The sequence below is a fragment of the Tyto alba genome, unplaced genomic scaffold, assembly GCF_018691265.1.
Source record: "Tyto alba isolate M040663 unplaced genomic scaffold, T.alba_DEE_v4.0 Super-Scaffold_21, whole genome shotgun sequence".
In the NCBI taxonomy this organism is placed as follows: domain Eukaryota; kingdom Metazoa; phylum Chordata; class Aves; order Strigiformes; family Tytonidae; genus Tyto; species Tyto alba.
Window position 1 is genome coordinate 12,237,925 of NW_024881295.1, and position 20,389 is coordinate 12,258,313.

At 39.5% G+C, this 20,389-nt stretch overlaps 1 protein-coding gene across 1 annotated transcript in view; it reads right to left on the reverse strand.

The window, feature by feature from the left end:
* Positions 1–20,389, reverse strand: part of PDE3A (phosphodiesterase 3A) — a 272,747-nt gene that overhangs the window by 11,218 nt on the left and 241,140 nt on the right. The window contains exons 10-15 of the mRNA XM_042795533.1: positions 17,123–17,234; positions 13,741–13,854; positions 12,124–12,323; positions 9,748–9,951; positions 6,222–6,377; positions 2,072–2,312 (exon numbers count right to left, since the gene is read on the reverse strand). Of these exons, the coding sequence (XP_042651467.1) occupies positions 2,072–2,312; positions 6,222–6,377; positions 9,748–9,951; positions 12,124–12,323; positions 13,741–13,854; positions 17,123–17,234 (1,027 nt within the window). The remainder of the gene's footprint in view (positions 1–2,071; positions 2,313–6,221; positions 6,378–9,747; positions 9,952–12,123; positions 12,324–13,740; positions 13,855–17,122; positions 17,235–20,389) is intronic.

Here is a 20,389-nt window from a genome sequence, read left to right on the forward strand (position 1 = left end):
GTTTTCTGCTGCAATCATAATTCTATCTGCCTAAAAGGTATTTTCATGAAGAAAAATATCTTCACCAACATCTACACAACTCTTAGTATCTATGCATCTGACAACCTTGTATTTTGTTTCACTGAGAAAGTTTAGAACATCCAAAATTTTGTTGATCATAAGTATAAATTTCTAATGACCAGTAAGACCCCTGTATTGACACAAAAGATGCTGTAGATTCCTGATTGAGATCCACATAGTCACAGAAAATTTAGGGAACCAGAAGAAAAGCAGTTTGTAACACATTGGTATGATTGAGAAGATGAGCACCCCACATTTGGTAAGAAGGAAGTACGAAGAATTTCTTTGGATACTTCAAAACTTCTGATACATTCATTTTTAAGGTTCTGAAAAAGATAAAGCCTAAAAGCACCAGGTTGGATAGTACAGTCATGGAGCAGAATGTGAAAAAGAAAACAGAAGACAACTAAAAAATGGTCTGTTTTCAATGTGACAAGGGTTAGTAATGGTTGGTGCTTTTATCCTGAATGCAGCATTGTTGGACTTGACTAGCAGTGATACAGAAGATAAATGAATACAGAAATGAGATGAAAGGAAACTAAGGATTTCAAAGTAAGGTTAGACACTCCAATGGATAAATGAGAACATACTTCATATTTCTTTTTAATACAGCAGTATCAATTTCAGGCTTCGGGGTCTATGTTGGTTACCAATCGCATATGCTTTCCCCCTGGTAGGCAATTCCATAAATGCCAGTTTGCCACAGAAACATATGGCTCTGTCTGCTATGACAGAGCTGAAAGATCATAAGTGTTAAAATAAACCTGTGTGTATTGTATTACTCAGTGTTTGTTCTCAACAACAATCTTTTATGTACATGAACCTGCTAAACTTAAAATATGTACGTGTGTGTGTGTGTGAACAACAGCAATGATTTCTTAAATACGAACTGTATACCCCTGGATCTTACTAGAGATAAAAGGTCAATTCTACACATCAGGAGATGTGGACTTTAGGTCCATGCCCTTATGTGACTAATTGTAATCATCAAATCTTTCTGCTTCTCAGCTTCCCCAACAGAAAATAGGGATGATACTCAGTAGGGCATGAAAGTATGTGGGACAGAAAAAGTGAGGCTGTTAAGAGAAAAAGCTATGTGTCAGTATTTCACTAGTGCACTTAAGGCTAGTGCTTTCTAGGAGGATTAGGAGAGGAAGAGAAAGAGGACATGGACAAAGGAAAATAAAGAACAGTAGTAGGAAATTCAGAGGGAGAACTAACACAAAAGAGAGGAAAAGGTAACGCATGCAGGATTAAACTGGTAAAAGAAACAGGTCTACAGTTGCAGCCTTTTGTCTTAAAAATCACTTCCAATGAGTTCCTGAGATCTCCTTTCAAGCTACAAACTTTTCCTCCCTCGGTACTACAAATGTCGGTACTGTTGCCCTTCTGGAGGAGAGGCAGGAGATGATCAGGTTTAGTTACTGATTAGCCAGATGGGCCAAGTGACGCAGCTCCCTGCACACAACACAGCAACGCTCAGTGCCGATTCTCTCATTGCTCTTCTCCACACATGACCATGAAGTGATATCATTAAAGCACTTCCACTGCTGAAAACTCTTTTACTGCATCAGCATCTCAGACCCTCATTCTGTTATTCTTGTACATCATGCTAACTCATGAAAATGATGACTGCTTTCCTCAAAAAATCTTCTCCCAACCATCCTTTCTTCAACTGAAATTGTTGCAGTTTACTAACATCAGTGCTGAAATAGTCTAAAAAGCCCTCATGCACAGACAGGTGATCCACCACCAGAAACCTCAACTGAAGGTGGAAATGAGTAGAAGGTATGAACAGGAATGCATATCAGTCCTGAAACCATGAAGCGTCTCCATTACCAACGTAACTGGCTACCATCACCAAGGGCAGCCCAGAATCACTGTGACTCTGGAGAGGCCCATGTTGAACCTGACAAGCTCACATTCTCTATGCTTTTACAATATGGCTGTTCAGTTTCTGGTTATAATATGCAACTTGCTATGTTGAAAAATGTAAGTGTGAACAACTTACTGGATTCAGAATTTTCACAAGTTTCCATTTCTGCTGTTTCTTCCTCTTCCTGCTCATCAGTGTCTCCTGATTCATCACTATCTTCTATCCATTTTCCTGGCATCAGCCCCGCTGAGTCATAGGAGTTACATAGTGGTCCCACGATGTGAGTGATGAAAGACTCCTGGAGGTGTGCCAGCTGAGGAGCAGAGCGATCCATGAAAGGACTGATTGGCAAGCCCAGGCTAGCCTCTTCGTCACCCTGGAGATGAAAAATAGTGGTAATTTCTCTGAAGTAAATGAAACAAAACCATATAATGAAAAGGAGCAATGCATACCAAACCACTTAAAAATGATGAAAGAAAAATAATTCAATTCTAATGCCACTTTCATAGCATGCCAACAAAACACTACTACAGTGCCATCACGTCAAATGGTTAATTGAAGTTAGAGCTCTTTTCTTGTAATAGGACCCACTACCAATAATGTAAATTTAACAAGGAAGTTAGTTGATGACTGCAAAATGACACCCACTGCTCTTTGTCCTGTACTTTACACAGTGAACATGAGAATTGAAAATTCTTGTTTTCTATCTTTCCTCACATTCTTTTCAAAAAATTCCTTCTGATTTTGTGGTTGTTAGCTCACAACCTTGTAGTCAGCCACATGCTTGCAAGGAACAAGACTGAATTTCTACAACCAAGGGCTATCTCATTGAACTGGTTTTCTTATTAATATTGCCCTTAATATACATAACATGAAGAGATCCTCTTGGCTTTGGGTCATAAATATTTGTTTCCTGGGACTATTAGAATGATCCCTATGAAAGCAGGACTTAGAAGCAGTAAATCTTTCACATAAAGCTTTATTCTAGCTTTTCTTGGGGAGGGAGAGTAGAAGGAAAGTATAGGAAGACTTTTTCGCTCTCCTCTCATGATGTAAAGGAAGGTAAAACTTTCTTACAGAACCAAGTCTGATATACTCACTCATCCCTATCACAGCAAAGCTTCTGGTGATATCAATGAGTTTTCAGATGAGTATACATGTAAAGACTGGATGCCACCTTCACAAGAAAAAAAAATCTAATCTCCCTCATCAAGCCTGATATGCAAATTAATGTTTTAACACAATACAGAGATCTGTATTTGAGAATATAGATTATAATTTGGAGAGACATTTTCAGTTTCCATTACGCTACAGATGACCCGAATTTATCTCTTTGTAACCTAAATTTTCCACAAGTCATGGACAATGTATCTGGTCAACACCCTGTTGACATCTGGGAAGGCCAAAGAATGGGAGTTAAATTTTGAAGTATGTATGACAAATGTCTAATTTCCTTGTGTCTTGTTCCATCACTATCATAATAACCTACCCTGAAATGTTATGTTCAATCATTAAATGCAAAATATTATTGTTCACAAAACACTGAAACATGACATCCATGCTTGAAATAGCAAGCAAATTAAGAAGAGGTGGCAGCTTGCTCTTCTTTACAGTAACACATCTGAGATTTCCTGGTTGTGAGCTGCCAGCAGTGGGAAGAAAGCTGACTGCTGAAATGTTTACCAGTTCTTTTTTCATGTTCCGTTAAAACATGATTTATTATGTGAAACATCTTGCAAGGCATTTTTGGATTCTTTTAAATGACTAACCTGTCTTCAAAGAAGTACACTGAGCATGTGAAGGGAAGAAAAGGAAACATACTGCAACAAGATGACATAGAATTTTCAATGTTTTTATGCAACACATTTTTAATATGGAGTTTTTATTTATGTGGGATTTAAATTCTTCAAAGGAAATGGTGTTTATTAAAGGAAATTCAAGAAAGATATTTCATTATTTTCACAGCATAAGTTGCATGTACATATGTATGCTTTTTCTTAATAATTCTAGGGAAATTCAAACTTCCCATAAAATTCTCCTTTTTTTAGAAATGAGAAAATCAAGACTTTTCCCTTCTCAGAAAAAAACTGATGATCAAAAGCATGGTGAAGATGGTTTGATACTCCTCTCCTATCATATTACATTAAAGAAAATCAGGTTTTAACTTAGGTTAAATAAATTGAGACTCTAGCTTGTCCTCCTTAATGTCAAAAGTCAGTCCTAGGAAGAAAACGTTCTCTGCTTTCAATTCCATCAGTATCCTGTCAACATGGCAACTCATGCCATGCAAAAAAAACAAAACAGGAAACCCACTGAGACGTACTGATTTCTCAATACAGTCAACGCACACTTGCTATTAAAACAAAAAACAAAACCAAAAACCCCTAATAACTTACTGACTTCTTGACCTCCTGGAATTTAGAAGCCAAGAGTTCAAATATATTTTTCCATAGTCCCCATGCCAAAAGGAATGCCATTAACAAAGATAACCTATGTGTTATTCTGAATCAAATTTTGCAAAGGATAAATTTCAAATGTATTTTTTTATAATTACAGATTTATAATTATAAGAAAGATAATCTCCAACAGTCCTTTGGAACAGTTTCCAAGAACACAACAACATCAGTAGCACACCTTTCTGACTGACGGAAAATAAAGGAGATTCCTACTGTGGAACAGATAACACAGTCTCCTCCCCCACGTGTTCCTCCCAAGCTTGATTCAGAGCTCACTACCCAGCACTTTGATGACGTTAATGCATTGGAGCACTTACTGGCCCTCCCACATTAGTCATGTTGTATCAAAGGAGAGTCATATCATTTATCTGATTAACAGGTTTTGTCTGCATGCAGTAGTCACCCACATCAGCTGTGATCATCACCAGAATTAACTGTAGTACAATTTGTTGGGCGAGTTGTAATGAAAACAAACATGAAGAAAAGCATTTCCTGAAAGACAATTTGGGAGATGAAGGTTGACCACTGTTGTTATGGGACTCACTCTCTTAAGGAAACATTAAAATAAAAATGAAACCAACTATATATGCAATATATGTAAGGGTCTTTGTTCTTTCTTTTTCTCAGGAGTTCTAAAATAAATGAAGGAGTTTCAGGTCAATGTCTGAATTTTGTCCCCTTTCCCACTTCTTTACATACTCCAGAAGGCAGCAGAAGCTGAAAATCCTGTGGGTTTTTTTTTTTTTTTTTTTTTTTTCCCAAACTGTAAGTACAGTAAATTTTAGGGAAGATGAAAAGGTTTTAAAAGGGATTAGTCTGTGATTTCAGGTTACTGCACAGCCTCCCCAAGAAGTCTGTGGGGTGTCTGGTACAGTGATTTAGCCTGCTTGCTTCCTCTCAAAAAGACAGGATGTGGAGTTTAGTCTACCAGCACATTCAAAATATGTTCCCACTCAGAAAACAGAAGAATAGTGTGGGAACAGCCCTGTCTCTTGTACTCAGCAGGGCTAAATAGGCTATAATGAGAAAAGGTTCAATTAAGGGCTCCCTTACACCTGGCAGGAGAGGACCAGTGCCTGGCTGTATTCCCAGGTCTTTGTAAATCAATCTATGGCTGTCCTCCTTCTTCATACCACCAACAGCTGAGCCTTGCATAATTAGTGCAGCAGTACTGACAGACCTTCTGAAAGCTGAAAGTGTTGCCTTAAAAAATCAAGCATGGGTCAGGATCAGTGTGTATGGTTAGTCTGTGATAAACTGAAAGTCAGTGTTACAATCATTCTCAGTACATAAAGGTTCTGTGTGTGTGAGCAGAGATGTGGTCCACAGGGAAGCTAAAATAATTGCTCTCTTTAGATCATCTCAACAAGGATGCTGTGTCCAGTTTTGGAGATTACATATCAATAAAAGTGTGAGCCATCTGGAGTGACTGCAAAGGAGAGCAACGAGAACCAGCTGATGTCTCAAAAGGACATAAAAGGAAGAAAAGATAGTTTGCATTGAAGAAGACTGAAAAAGAGACATGATGACTAAAAAAAAAAAAAAAAAAGAAGAAAGGAACACCATGTCCACTGTAAAGATAGTGTCAGACTGGAACAGTTAAGCCTGTAGAAACCCCATCATCAGAGGTCTTTGAGGATGCACCAGAAGCTTCAGTGACAAATGAACTTTCACTGATCCAGCAAAAGAATGGACTAGTATAACTCTACCCATCCTCTTCACCCCTATTCTCTGTGATTTTCACTAATCACCAGCCCTAGCATGCTGCAGGACTGTTTAACACAAGATATGCAACCAGCAGACACCACTTTGGACATCCATTTGTTTACCTGTTCATAAAACTCATTGACAATGCCTTCTGTCCACTGCAGATGCAAGTCTTTGCATTTTGCAGGCCCATTTATGTCAGCCAGTTTGATGCACATTTGGCAAACCAGCAAGCGGTCGTTCTCGTTAGTCCAGTCAATTCCAACATCATCATTCACCTAGTAGACAGAAAAAGAAAAAGCATGACAGTAATCCTAGGTCAAAGCATGCATCCACAGAGAAAGTTCTCTCCTGGAATATCTATCTTACAGTATATTTAGCTATTTAACAAAATCACAACTGTAAGCAGGTGAGCTAATCCAAGGTTGGAATTTACAATCAGCTGTAGGGCAATATGTAAAAAGAAAAATAAGCTAAAAGCAATGAGCATCGAGATAAATTACGAGAAACTGATATTTAGCAAATGATGTGCCTGTTTGAAAACATTTGCTAGGAAAACAAATGCAATCTTTCCATGACATTTTCCAAGAAATTACTACCTAAATGATGTACAAAGACAAATTACCATCAAATGCCACGCTGATTTAATTGCAGTGTGAAGATGCATGTAACAAGCTTATTTCCCTATTTGATCTATGTATGTCTGAAAGTATTCCCTAGTTTTTTACTCTTCTCTTTTTTTCCCATACCTCCCACAATAAAAAGTGATATATACTATCAACTGCTCTAAAATAAAAGTGTCACCTTAAAGAATCACATAAATGTTGAGGTTGGAAGGCAGCTTTGGAGATCATCTAGTCCAATCCCTCTGCTCAAGGCAGAGCTATCTAGAGCAGGCTGCTCAGGGTTGTGACCAGTTTGGTTTTAATATCTCTAAGAAGGGAAACTCAACAACCTCTCTAGGCGACATTTTCTAATGTACAGCCCGTGTCACAGTAAACACATCCTTTCTTATTTTTAAATGGGGATCCCTGTATTTCAGCTTGTGCCTATTGTCTCTTGTCCTGTCACCTGATACCACTGGGAAGAGCCTGGCTCCATCTGCTTTACTCCTCCCATCAGGTATTTATACACATGGCTGCATCCCATCAGGTCCCATGGACTGTGTCTAGTTTATTTAAGTACTCCCTAACCTGATTCCATTCACTGAGGATAAGTCTTCACCACTTCAGACTTTCTCTCACACCTCAGGGGCCTGAGATTCCTGAAGCCAGGTCTTAGCCACAAAGACTGAAGCTGAGAAAGCATTGAGGACTTCGACCTTTTGCATCTCCAAATGGTCAGTGATACCAACCTTTACTGCTGTTAGTTGCATTTTCTCATCTGTCTTTTTTCCTAGAATATCTCCTAGTGTGGGAGGGGCTGTCTTCTGTCCACTTAATTTTTGAAATTCAAATCCCTCCTTGAAACACAGCTTTCATTGCCAAGCTTGCAATAGTTGAAAATGGAAAGAAAGTTGTGCTATGACTAGATGAAAATTCCATATCCTCTGTCAGAAGGTCCCCTCCTCATACAGCAGTGGGCCCACATGGTATACATTGCTTTTGGTGTACATGATCCAGCATAACTAATGTCAGAAAGTAGTAAGCACTCCAATGCACTGATATCATCTAAGTGTTGGACAGTGGGCTTCCTTCATTATTTCTTGTTGGTACTTTCCAGGCTGCAAGTCTTCTGGTGGGAGGATGCTTGCATTACATCTCTTTACACTGACTTCTGTATAGAAGGGTCTCTCTGACTGTAGCCTCAATATACTAAAGTACAGTTCAGCAACCCAATCAATAACGTGATCATTTAAAGCTAGTTTTATCAGTTACAACACCTTCACTCATATACACGAGACCACTTTGGTACAAAAAGGATTTTCTAACCTTTTTTTAAGACAGAGACTACCCTGGGGAAGTCAGGCTCAGCCACAAGCACTGGTTAATATGCTCACTTTCTCCTCCACTTTTTATTCCATACATGACCATTGACTATTCAAGCAATAACGAGAGAGAAGGAGATAAACAGATGTCCTTACAAATCTACAGCAAGCTGGCAGGACGTGATACATCAGACTGTTCTCCTATTTATCTGCAGTGTCTCAGGTATCATCTTGCTTGGTTACAACAGTGCTTACATCTACCATTGTCCAGACTGATAGATTTAAGTCAAATTTAGTTTCCAGTATTCACAATTTACACCTAGTACTTTGGGCAAGCTTGTCCTCTTCCACAGTTAAGAAAGTTAATCTCTGTGACAAAGCCACAGTAATCACTGGTTTAGCCCATCTGTTTTCCTTCCTTACTTATGTTCACAGAAGTGAAGGTTTTGGTCTAAACTGTCAAATTCAAAGTATGTACTCATATAGCCTAAATTCCCCATGCTTTATTGTCATTGTAGCCCTGACAGATTAGAATCTGCCAATACTGTTCAATACTTATGAGGAAATTAGGCCGGTGAAAATCATCACAGAGTTTAAAATTAAGACTTAAAGAACCCCCCCATGATATTACTGGATGTTTTGGGACATGACTAGTGGGGTGCAGAAGGAAATCAGACTTTTATGGATCTACAGATCAGTCCTCTGTCTACCTGGGATCATAATTTAAGGCCTTTCTTTACAAATTCTTAAAGCCCAACAAAGTGAGAGATGTTACACGGAAATGGAAAACAAAACCAGTCATACATCTGGAGGCTTCAAAATTTCAGGATAGGTCCTTCCTCAGCAATACCACAGGAAAACATTTTACCTATGTCACCAAAACATCTAGGAGGTCCTAGTCCTGGATGAGAACTGGATGAGAAACATACTGTGCTTGGTGTGTTTCTCACAAGGAACAAGAAGGCAGTACCAGCTCCAAAGGCAGGTATCATCTGGGTAACATGTCAACAGTTTTGATGGATGATGGAGTTTATTGAAATAACTTGGTAGGTGGTGATTTCCCATAAGTTAGGTTAAAACTGTACAATAATTTTTAAGAATGGTTTCCAGGGTTGCAATTTTATACTCCCTGAATGGAGTGTGCAGGAAAGATCTTTAGTGACCATTCTCGAGGGTTTACCCATTTGAAACAAAGCAGGAAAGAAAGATCATGCTTTCATTGCATTTGAAATTAGAATTTCAAAATTGCTATAATTTCTGTGCTTTGATAATATAACAGTATGATTAAACCAGTAAAAATTCCCATTAAATATTCAGACATTATGGAAACTTGGTAACATCTTTGACTTTTTTTCCCCACGTGCTTTGCTAATAGGTCTAAAGTGCCAGTGAACAAGAAAACAATATTGAAAAGTAGGATGTAAGTAGAATTTACATTCAATAGTCCACAATATCCTTAGACTTAAACCACTTTCTGAAAAAACTAAATATATATAAGAAAAGAAGTTATGCCGCTAAATTTAAGTAAATAAGTAAATTTAAATAAGTAAAAAAAAAAAGGTGCCAGATTACTATGCAACAGAATGTCTTACAGCAGCCAAAAGGCCACTCAGAAGCAAGAACAACACAGCAGCCAGCCTTTCTAGTCTTTTCACTGTGATGGTACCAAGCCCCACAGTATTTTCTGATCATCCACCAGAAATGTGAACCAATCTTCTTACCTTGGCATTGAATTTGGCAACAAAATCAAAGTGTTTCTTCAGGTCAGTAGCCAAAATTGCCTCAATGACGAGGAAGCGGAAATGCTTGAACTCCACGTGGTCAAGGTTGACCAGGAAATTATACTCTGGCCTTGACATGAAAAGGTTCCAGGCAGCAGCAGCGTGATGGTTCTCCAGGACAGAGCGGTCGTTGTACAGCACCGCCTGTGAAAACAAGGCAGGCAGCTGAAAGCTGAGAAACCTCTTAGCAAAAGAAACACTGCAATGCAGAAATGAGAAGGATGTGGGGGGTGATGATGCATGAGGGAGGTTCAGGTTTGGTTATTTTTTTTTTTTTGTTAAACAACTTCTTGAGGTTTGTAGATGTGATTTTGGCATGCCTAATAGCAGACACCTGAACTATTGTGATGGTGAAGATTTATTGGAAGAATCATTTGAAAAATCTAGGTCATTCATGCTCAAGGATCTTCAGTTCCTGACTGACCTGTATCAGACGATAATAGATTATTTTGTTTCAGGTGACAGATTAGTAACTAACATAATAGAGGTGTGTGCTTCCCTGTTTCTCAGAACTAACCTCACTTAACAGGGATTATTATCTTTGGTGCTTGTACCTCACAATTCTGTCCACATTGGACTGATTCCAAACACAGAAACAAGTGAAATTCCAGTTTTTCAACCTCACGACACACGTTCATCCTGACAGATTTCTCAATGCTAAAATCCAAAATTGGTTAAATATTTACCAAACAAGATGCATAACACTCAGAGTGATGGCAACTCCGCTCGTAAACTAAAGACAGTTCTAGAAAGTGAACTTTAGGGGACAACAACCATTCATGAAATCCCTCCAGTTCAGCAGCATTGTGTCTTTCAACAATTTGGTTTATGGAAGGAAAAGCTTTGGGAAATATGCTATGTAAAATTGATACAAGTTTTGTTAACTTTTTACAGAAATATATACACATGTTCCAGTGGCTTTTCACTTCATTTATATTTCTCTGTCATCCAGAGATGAAAAAATTCTATCCTACCTGTAAGTAGAGAATTGATCCTTTACCCTAGAGAACAGGTTGCTGAAGCAACTCAGTTTTACAGCCCATATTGCCTAACTGTGCAGTAAGCGTTTGAAATAGATATATTCTGCTACCCAGGCCCAACTCCTGAGGGCAGATTTTTAATATAGCAGCACTTTATCGTTACTGGAAGCTGATACTGTTTGTCATGAAAGAGGAAAAAAACTAGATGCCAAATACAAGTTTTGCAAATTTCAGGTGATATCAGATTTAAAACAACCAACCAAACAAACAACAAACCAAAACCAAAGACCCAAAAAATAACAAGAATAATTTAGAATTTTCCCATTAATTTGTTTTCAAACTAGGGACAATACATTAAGGATAATCATCTAACTTCCCTTTTTGATTTCTACAACCACAAAGCTATAGCTCTCATTTCTTAAAAACAGATTTAAGGACAGCATATGTCCACCTGATATCAAAATTCTCAATCACGGAAAGATGTTGAAAGGATGAGAAGTATTACTACCAGTTTATAGTCAGAAACTGATACAAAGCAAGTTTAGGTGATTTGCTCTTGGTAAGAGAGGAAGTCTGGATTCAAGTTGGGGAGTAAATCTAGAATTTCTGCATCCCTACCTGACTTCTCATCATTAAGCTATCTTTTTTTCTTTGCTTGTCCATACAAATATTTTTCAGCACAGTATGCTGAAGCCAGGCAGGTCAGCTATGTAAAGTAAGGGAAGATGATCTCATAATTAAGCCAAGAAACAGTGACTCAGAAGTACTGAATTCAACTCCCAGCATCAGCAGCAACTCCTGTGTAACCTTTGGTAAGTCTCAATTCTTCATTTATAAAACTGAGATTATTTTACACCACACCCCTGCCCCACCATGATAGATGCATAGTATAAAAATACGTTTATAAAAGTCTACAGCTACTCATATTCTGTAGAAACAACAGAAAATATGTTATGATCACACACAAACTAACTTGCATGGCATACTGTCAGCTATACAGGTATATTTTTATTTGATTTTAATCTTTCTGTGCCTTACTGGGTAGAATAATTCTTATTTCACAGTTAGAGATTCTCTATCAGTCAGAAGAGCATTATCTTCTTCACTGAGACATTTTACCAGTACCTTTGCTTAACAGCTCTACTGACTGAGCGTGGTGAGGGTGTGTAAGAAGACTCTTACCAGTAACCCCCAAGTGAAGTGATTATTTCTGACACTTTGATAAGTTGTTTCAAAATATTTGGCAGACTTGTGCTTAATGGAAGCCACAGGCAAGGAGAAGATGTTACCAAAGACCTTCCAAATTTAATAGCAATGCTGCCTGAGGTTTATTTACCTGAGGAGCACTCGTTGCTACCAAAAAGGCATTGGTCCTTCCTGGATGATCATAATCATGCATGGCTGCAGCTACGTAAAGAGCCATCAATTCAAGAGCGGGGATGTTGCCAGCTAGGCATCCGTAGCTGTCATCTGTAGGTGTGTATGTCTTCGAAAACACATAACCCATATGGCCGTGAGTGATTCCACTGTCAGAATCTGAATAGAAATAAATAAATTAAAAAAAAAAAAATCATTACTGAAACAGATAGAAGCAACAAAGCAGGAAGAGAAGGAGCAAATTTAAAATACATCACAGAAGAGTAAACACATCCTGACCTCAATGCTTTCTGATACTGTGCTCATGATCCAGTGCAATAAGGCACACAGTGAAAAGGAACAAATTCTGATCCCGCCTGGGGACCTTACAGCAGAGCCTGTTCTCAAACTGTGTTACTAGCAATAAGCCATGGATTCATGGTCATCCTTTGTGGGTAACTCAATCTTCCCACTCCTTTAATTGCTTCACCATATAGATTAGTCTATGAGACACTAACTTAAAGCAACGGACTAGCATTTATCAATTCAGTTATGGTGCATGTTTTCCAATCCAAATGTCTAGACTTTGGATCTTTGCCGATTATCCTTTCAACAGCCTCTTTTTGATGCAGCTTAAATGTGCCTGTTAGAGGCAGATACTGAGTGAGATGTTTTGCTAATTTAATCTGCTTGAATGGATCTTACACACAGTTGAAAAATGTCTTTCAAATAACAAACATCAAAAAGCCCCAAAACTCAACCCCTTTCATTCCACCTCACCAATAAATCCTCCAACAACCCTTGCTAATGAAACTTTCAAGGAATAAAAATGTTTCCTGCCCCACCAAAACATCCTGAAGAGTTTCGCAAATGATATGTATGTGCCACACAAAGACCACCAAAAAAAGAAGAAATGGATGTGGTTTCTGCAAAACAAACTCCTGCTTTTCCAATAACTCCCTCAGAACTCCCACAAAATACAGACAGGTCCTCTAGTTGCTACAGCTGAACCTGGAGAATTTAATATAAAGATGCAATAAGAACAGCTTCCTGTAAGGAGCAATCATAAAAGAGCAGGCGAGTGGTCTTGCAGACTAGCTGCAAAAGGGTAACAAGTCTCTCTCTTTGGAGACCATGAGGAAAGGCAAAGGAACACTACGTGACAGCCAAGCAGTGGCAAGTGCACGGCACTACCTACATGCCCCAGTGGTTTTCTAATAGCAAAATAATGCAGGGTTTGAGGATTTAAAAGTCTACACTGCTTCTGGAGCAGTGCTGAAGAGCACTACTAATACAGTTGTCCTATAGAAGAAAAGCTATTGTAAAAACCAAATGGTAACAAACATCAGTTGTTAAGGGTGACCCCAAAGGCTTGCATTCACACTTCCTTAAATGTAAAGTATTAGGTTTTAGAGGACCAATTCCATTCTCTTCAAAGTTACATAAAAATACCTTAACACTTTCAACATTCAATGTGATACTAAACTTAAAAGTCTATATAATAACAAGTACTGCACACAGTCCTCAATTGTTGGCTTTCTTACAGCAAATGTCACAACAAAAACTTTAACATATACACTTGCACATTTAAATATACCTGAATCACTTGCTGACCCGTGATCATTAATCACAGTTGGGAGTCCTGGGATGGGCTGAGTAGTAAGGTACCAAACAGCATGTAGAACATCAGTTGCATGAATTCGGTTGTGATCTGTGATACAAAACAAATGACCCTGCTATTAAACATGAAGGATATTTCCGACAGAGGGAAATCAGCACCATCTAGTGGGTACCGAATGGCAACCAATTGAGCAGAGACAAATCACAGGCATAAAACCCAGCCGTATTCTGTAAATGCTCAGTTTTTCTTTTACTAAAGTTGAAGCACATTCAGTGGTATGTCTCACACCAGTGAAGAAAGAGAAAACAGCAGTGGAGCAGTGGGATCTGCAATGAAGGAAACTTTGCAAAGAAAGTGTTAAACAAGGAGCCTGACCTGTGTTACCAGCTCCAATCCTTTACTCCAGTGGTTGTCTTTAGCTTGTTAAACACCATCGGGTAAATACGCACTGTTAATCTCTGGTTCAAATTAAATTAGTGGGAAAAATCTCATCCACTTCAGTAGCCTGATTTCACCTAACTTCTAAATAGAAAGCAGGTAACACTTATCTGACTCTACTTGAGCAAATCTAGATGCTCTGCTAGCAGCTGCACCACAAAAAAAATAAACTCAGGATATGTGTACACTGCACAGTTAAACCAGGTTCTTTCTGCTGTTTTCTGGCTAGAGAGAAGAATTCAGGCCCTGAATCCTGTGATCTGGCTTACTACAATGAGAGATAAAAGTTACCCCAAAGCTCATACCAAAAAATCCTTCAAGACAAGATAAACTATCCCACAGTCAACAACACAACTGGCTGAAAAATAATCACACGCTAGTTCAGCACAAAGCATCATCTAAACATACACTAGCAAAAATCAACCATGACGCTGAAAGAGGGGTAACGCTTTGCTGCACCAGGACCAAAGTTTATATCTGGGATTTAACTGCTGAAGAACAAGCATTTCAGCTTGTGATTCGGGCTAATTTTGGGCAGAACACAAGTATCTTCTACAGTAATAAGCTAAACACAAAGAAATCTGCTAATCTGAATGATAACCTGTGGCTACATTACTACTACTGCAGTTCTGGAAAGATGCATTTCAGAGGACAAAGCACAAAAATGTGGGACTCAACTGCTGGGTCACCCTCATCTGTAAAACTCACAGTAACTGTCTACATCTCTAGGTCGTCATCTTAGAGACACCTTGGTGATGCCAATCAGTCTTGTGTCTCATTGGCAAACCAACTGCTGGTACAGGCAAAGAACTAGGTTACATTAAGAAGATAATGGTAAACAATCAGGGTAACACTAGAGATTATATGTATCCTTCATCAGGAAAAATTACCAACACACAAGTCCAGAAGCCCTCTCTAAGAAGCAATAAGTAAAGTTGATGGGATTCATTAGCAGTGAAAAATCCTCTGTACTCTGGGGGAGTAGAAGAGACTGGCAGCAAAATGTGTAAGCAATCTGGTTTTATACCTGTTGCATCCTAAAGATAGGAAGTGTGCAGCTGGCAGAGGGCTTCTCAGCACTGAAGATGAACTTCACCCTATAAGGCTGCTCCTTCTATGGGAGAGGAAGAATGAAGGAGAAGACCTAGGCCAGAGAAAGCACCCTGGAGAGCTAGATGTGCCCTCTTTCCACTGCTAAGGGATGGATGATGCCTGCTCCTGGTGGCTACAGCCACCTGCCCCCTCCAGAGCGGCACTGCTGAGCCCACATTTCTAACCCCGACCATCAGCGGGGCAGCAGCCACCAGCCTGCACCTCCCCGGCTCTGGCAGAGGAGGGCTCACCATCTCGCCAGCCCAGTGCTCTATGCCTTAAATCAGCAGCATCCTGCCTGCCAAGGGTAGACAGTTGTAACACAGAAAGGTTTCTTTGCAATCACTTTGCTTTCCCACTAAATGTGAGCATGACGTGATGCCACTTGGCCCTTGTACTTGCCCCTTGCTTTCCTCTCTTGATCTCCTTTGTCTTCCCGGTGTAAAACAAAGAAAGAGTCTCCTCTCCCCTACCTTCCTCAAAGTACTAAGAACATCTCTCCTGAGCCACTAATCTCCTCACACAAAACCTAGAGCATGGCCCTGCATAAAAGGGTCTAATGCTTTTCTCAGGAATAAAGGCTGGATTAGCCTCTTGTTAAACTTGTACTGATTTAATCCAACTGTAATAGTCACCATTAGTTTGGTGTGAATAACCCAGTTTTCAGTTCAGCAACCAGAAGAAAGAAGTGGTTACATTCATACAAGTTGTTTTGGGTTTTACCTCTTCACAGAGATGAAAAAATGGAAGGTAAATTAATTTTGTATTAGACAAAATATTCTGCTTTACTAAAATGAAACACACTTAAGAAAAATCAAAGAAATTAAGGGCTAGGTTCACAAAAATTTCTGAGGCTCTATGGATATCTAAACGTTTTAAACAAAGAGGAATGGTTCCAGTAGAACAGACAGACGGTGGGACATCCACCTATAACCCCCTCTGGCTATAATCTTCTGCTTCAGATCCCTGATCAGGTTCAAACACAAGGAAAGATTTGAAATTGGGTCTCTCACTTTCCCAGAATAGAGTCCAAACAACCTGGCTGGGAGGCATTTTGAGGAAGCTCTCATTTAATCCTTCCCACTGTAGCTATTCCAATTGGTATTCAGTATTTTGATAGAGAGACTATATGACTTATTAAACCAATGTTTCAGATGTTCTTCTCGGAGGTGGGAGAAAACAGGGTGTCCTATATCCCTCAACACTGGGGCTATCTGCCAGATAAAGGGGGTAATAACTCCCTCTCTCCTCACGGAAATAAAGAGTCTTTTGCAGTTGAAGCAGTTTGGTAAATTTGATTTGAATTAGTAAATACTTTGGGGATGACTGAAAGCAGGGTTTTCAGTGAATAAATGATTCACACTGAAAAATATCAGCTGAACTATATTGCAGAAGAACAGGATGCACTCATCAATTTGGCATATCTTTTTCTGCTTTACAAGACTTATCTCCTCCGGTAGCATAGCACTGCTACTGTGTAAAAATCCAAATTGCTTACGGTGGGGGAATATTTCAATATAATCCAACTGGGGCACTGGGGTACAATTACATCATCAGGGAACAGTTCTTTGTACCTAAAGTAGCTTTTATATTGCACAGAATTTGCCATGAATTGTTATGAAACAACATGAAAAGTGAAATGCAATGAAGAATATATGAGGCTGTGGTTCAGCGCCAGCCTCTGACTAGATGGCTATCTGTTTGGTTGTGATGTATCCAAAGAAAAAACGTAGCTGTCATTATGAGAGAGGAAAGGCTTCAATAACTGTGTGGAAAATACCGAAAACTTAAAAGGAAGGATCGTTATCCAGTGGGAATTTTTACTTACAAGGTATCTCTCGATATCCACATTCCAAGGCATGAAAGTAGTTCATAAATTCCCTCACTGGTATTTTAAAGGTTTCAAACAGCCCCATGTCTTCAAAAAGCCTGTATGATACCTGAAAAAACAAATCAACCGTGCTGCTAAGTAGACCATAAAAGCTCTAAAAATTAGATATAAAAATAATTCTGTCAAATTACCCCATGAAAACCTGCCTTCTTGGTGGTATTTTCTCAAGTACATCTGATCCCATTATAGCTGCAATTATTTGAATTTCCATAGTGATGTGGCCACATAGCCAAGCAGACAAGCTATTAGTACCAAACGGTCCTCATTCCTTCCTTACACCCTTCCAGATGTTCTTCTCTGCCTTTCATGCATATAGAACTCCTAAATTTTGCAGGCACCTCAGAAACATACACACATAAAGGAAGATACCCACAAGTCTTTAGTGTCTTAGGAAAAATTTCTCCACAAACTTCTCCAAGGAGCATCCATAAGTCAAATCAATTCTCAGAAAAAGGAGGAACACATGAAGGAATGACAAAGGGAGAGAACCATCTGAATCCTATGCATTATCTCCTTTCCCTCTCCCCCATTTTGGATGTGAAATGCCAAAAGTGACTTCTCCAACAGGATTTCAGAGGCAGAAAGTGGCTTAGGAAGCAGAGCTGCTCCAAGTGTTGCACAGAAAGATGACTGTAGACATCCAGGAAAGGATATACTGGAAGGGAGAATGTGATGGATGAGTGAGGCGGTGTTTGGGAGAGATGAGTGCTCAGAAACATAGACAGCAGCTGCTGCAAAATGGACACTTTTGAAGATAAGTTTGAACTTGACATACAGAACAACGGGACGTAGTAAAATTACTGCCTGACCTTTTCACTTCTTTCACAAATTGGACCCTAAAGCCTTTCAGCTTCTTTATTTATTTACTGCTGTTAGCTAAATTCTGTCCTTTTGATGCCATCTGTCTGGTAATGATCTGCCTAGAGCTAAGCAATTTGAAGCACATTTGGAATGATGAGTGCTATACTGATAAGAAAATGTTACAAATTATGTGGTTTTTTTTTTTTTTTTTTTTTTTTTTTTTGCGTTTTACACCTGAATGTAAATCAAACAGCCATCCACACCCATTTCTTTCTGTATATTTTGTATATAAATTGGGACCTGTGAACTGCACCTGCAGTTTAATGAACATATACTTCAAATGTCCTGCCACTCTGGATTTTTACAGTAAGAATAGTAAAAAATGGTATGAATTTGCAGCATTAATGATCTCCCATCCCCCTGCCCTCTGCCTCTTCTCCTAGTAATTCCCTGCCAGGAAAAATCTGCATGTGAACTAACTCTGGCAAAGCATTGCAACAGGCAGTGATGATGCAGAGACAGGTTAACTGTGGTGTCTGACACCATCTGGGATGCCCCTCTAATGACACATATTTGACAGTCAGGGGTTCTGCTGGTGTCTCCAGACCTTACTTCTGTTCCTACCATAATAGTGTAAGTGCCACTGGCAATGCAGTCAGAAAAATCACTGCTGGTTGTAATTTCTCTTTGTGGCAATGGCTGTTGGCCATAAAGTGAAAAGTTCTTTATAGCAAAGGAGCTAAGGCACTACTGAATTGCAGTGCTCTGGAAGACATGAACTTAGAATAAAAGGTAAGGCTTGTAGAAGGCAAAACTTTACTTTCTGAAGGCCCTATGGGATCCTCCTGTACTGAGGCAGAGCGAAGAGTTTGACTTTATGCATAATTTGGATCAGAAACTACATAGAATTCTGCTTATCTATCCGGAATCATGGCTGAAGTAAATAAGCCAGGATCCAAACTTTCACCTATGGAGAGATAAGGTATTTTACACTCATATTTCACAACAAAATATCTCTGGATAAAAAGAGGAAGCATAAAGAAATATTATTCTGCAGGACCAAACCTTACTCTTCTACATTACCAATACTGGACAGGTATCTTAAATGAAGCATGTAATAAACCCATGTTTTTACTTCCCTTGGATTTTGGGGTGCTGGAAATTCCACAGCAGTTGAAAAGAAGCAAAGCTGACTGTGATGGATATGAATGACAGCTCTTCCCCATGACTTGGAATAAAATGGTATTATTCTCTGTGGTCATTGGAAAGCATAAACAGTCAAGCAAGTCATTTGGACATTTTTGTAATGTTTTCTTTCTTCCTCTCTTTCTTAGCAAATGGGGAACAGGAAAGGGTAAGGGTAGGTCAGAAAAAGGTGAAAAGGGCATTGATGTCTTCCAGAGAGCCAACTAAATTCCTTCATGTAAAAAACCTGTTCTGTTTTGTTTATTCATTGCTCTGGATTAACCATTTTAAAATGCTCCTGTCTTTTAAAATCCTTCCTTCCCAAACTGCATGCTGCTTCATGAGCTCTCTGGGAGTTGCAGTCCCTGGGCCTGAGCACGGAGCCCTCGCAGCCGTAGCGTGGTCCCCACTGCCAGGGACAAGCCCAGGGAAACTCCGACGGCTGCCAGGCGCGTGGCAGTGAGTGCTCCACGCTGCCTTTATCCCCCAGCCTCCATTTTCTGCTTGCCTCTGCAATGATTGTTAATGCTTGAATGAACCATTTATAACTCAGATACTTCTGGCAATGCTGCCTGAAGAAGGACAAGCACTTCTGAATGATTCTTAATGGAAGCTGTTTTGGAAATGGGGATTGTTATTCACACGTAGCTCCTCTCCTGGATGTTGCAGGCACACATAAATGGCTCTCGTTTGATGACACGTTCAAAGTTTAGGTTGGCAGTTCCCTGCTCGTTGCTTGCAGGCTACCCTCTCGCACTCCATTTTTGTCTCTTGTATTTGTTTTCATCAGATGTGTGTTTCTTTTAAGTTTTCGGCACCCAGTCTCTGGCTCTGACAAACGCAACTCACATGGGCCACTGTGATGATCCTGGGAGTATTCCGTTCCCCAGGGATTGATTTCCCTTGCTTCTTCATATAACGGCTGCCCTTTCTCTCTGCAGAAGCCATGAGTGATGATGAGGTGACCAAACATTCCTCTTGGCCACCACCCAGGGACCAAATCACTCACACTGCAGTGATGCCACCTTACCTCGATGCTGCACGTGTAGAGAGCAGAGGGGCACCGCCAGCATTTCTCGTCTCTATGGGCCCAGTAATAAAAGCTAGAGAGACACCTTGACTTTAGCATGCTCTTTTTCACTTTATTTGCTTTCCAAAGCAAATGAGTTTACCTTCCGCAGGTTTTGGTTTTATAGGAGCCGTAAGAAGAGTGTTAAG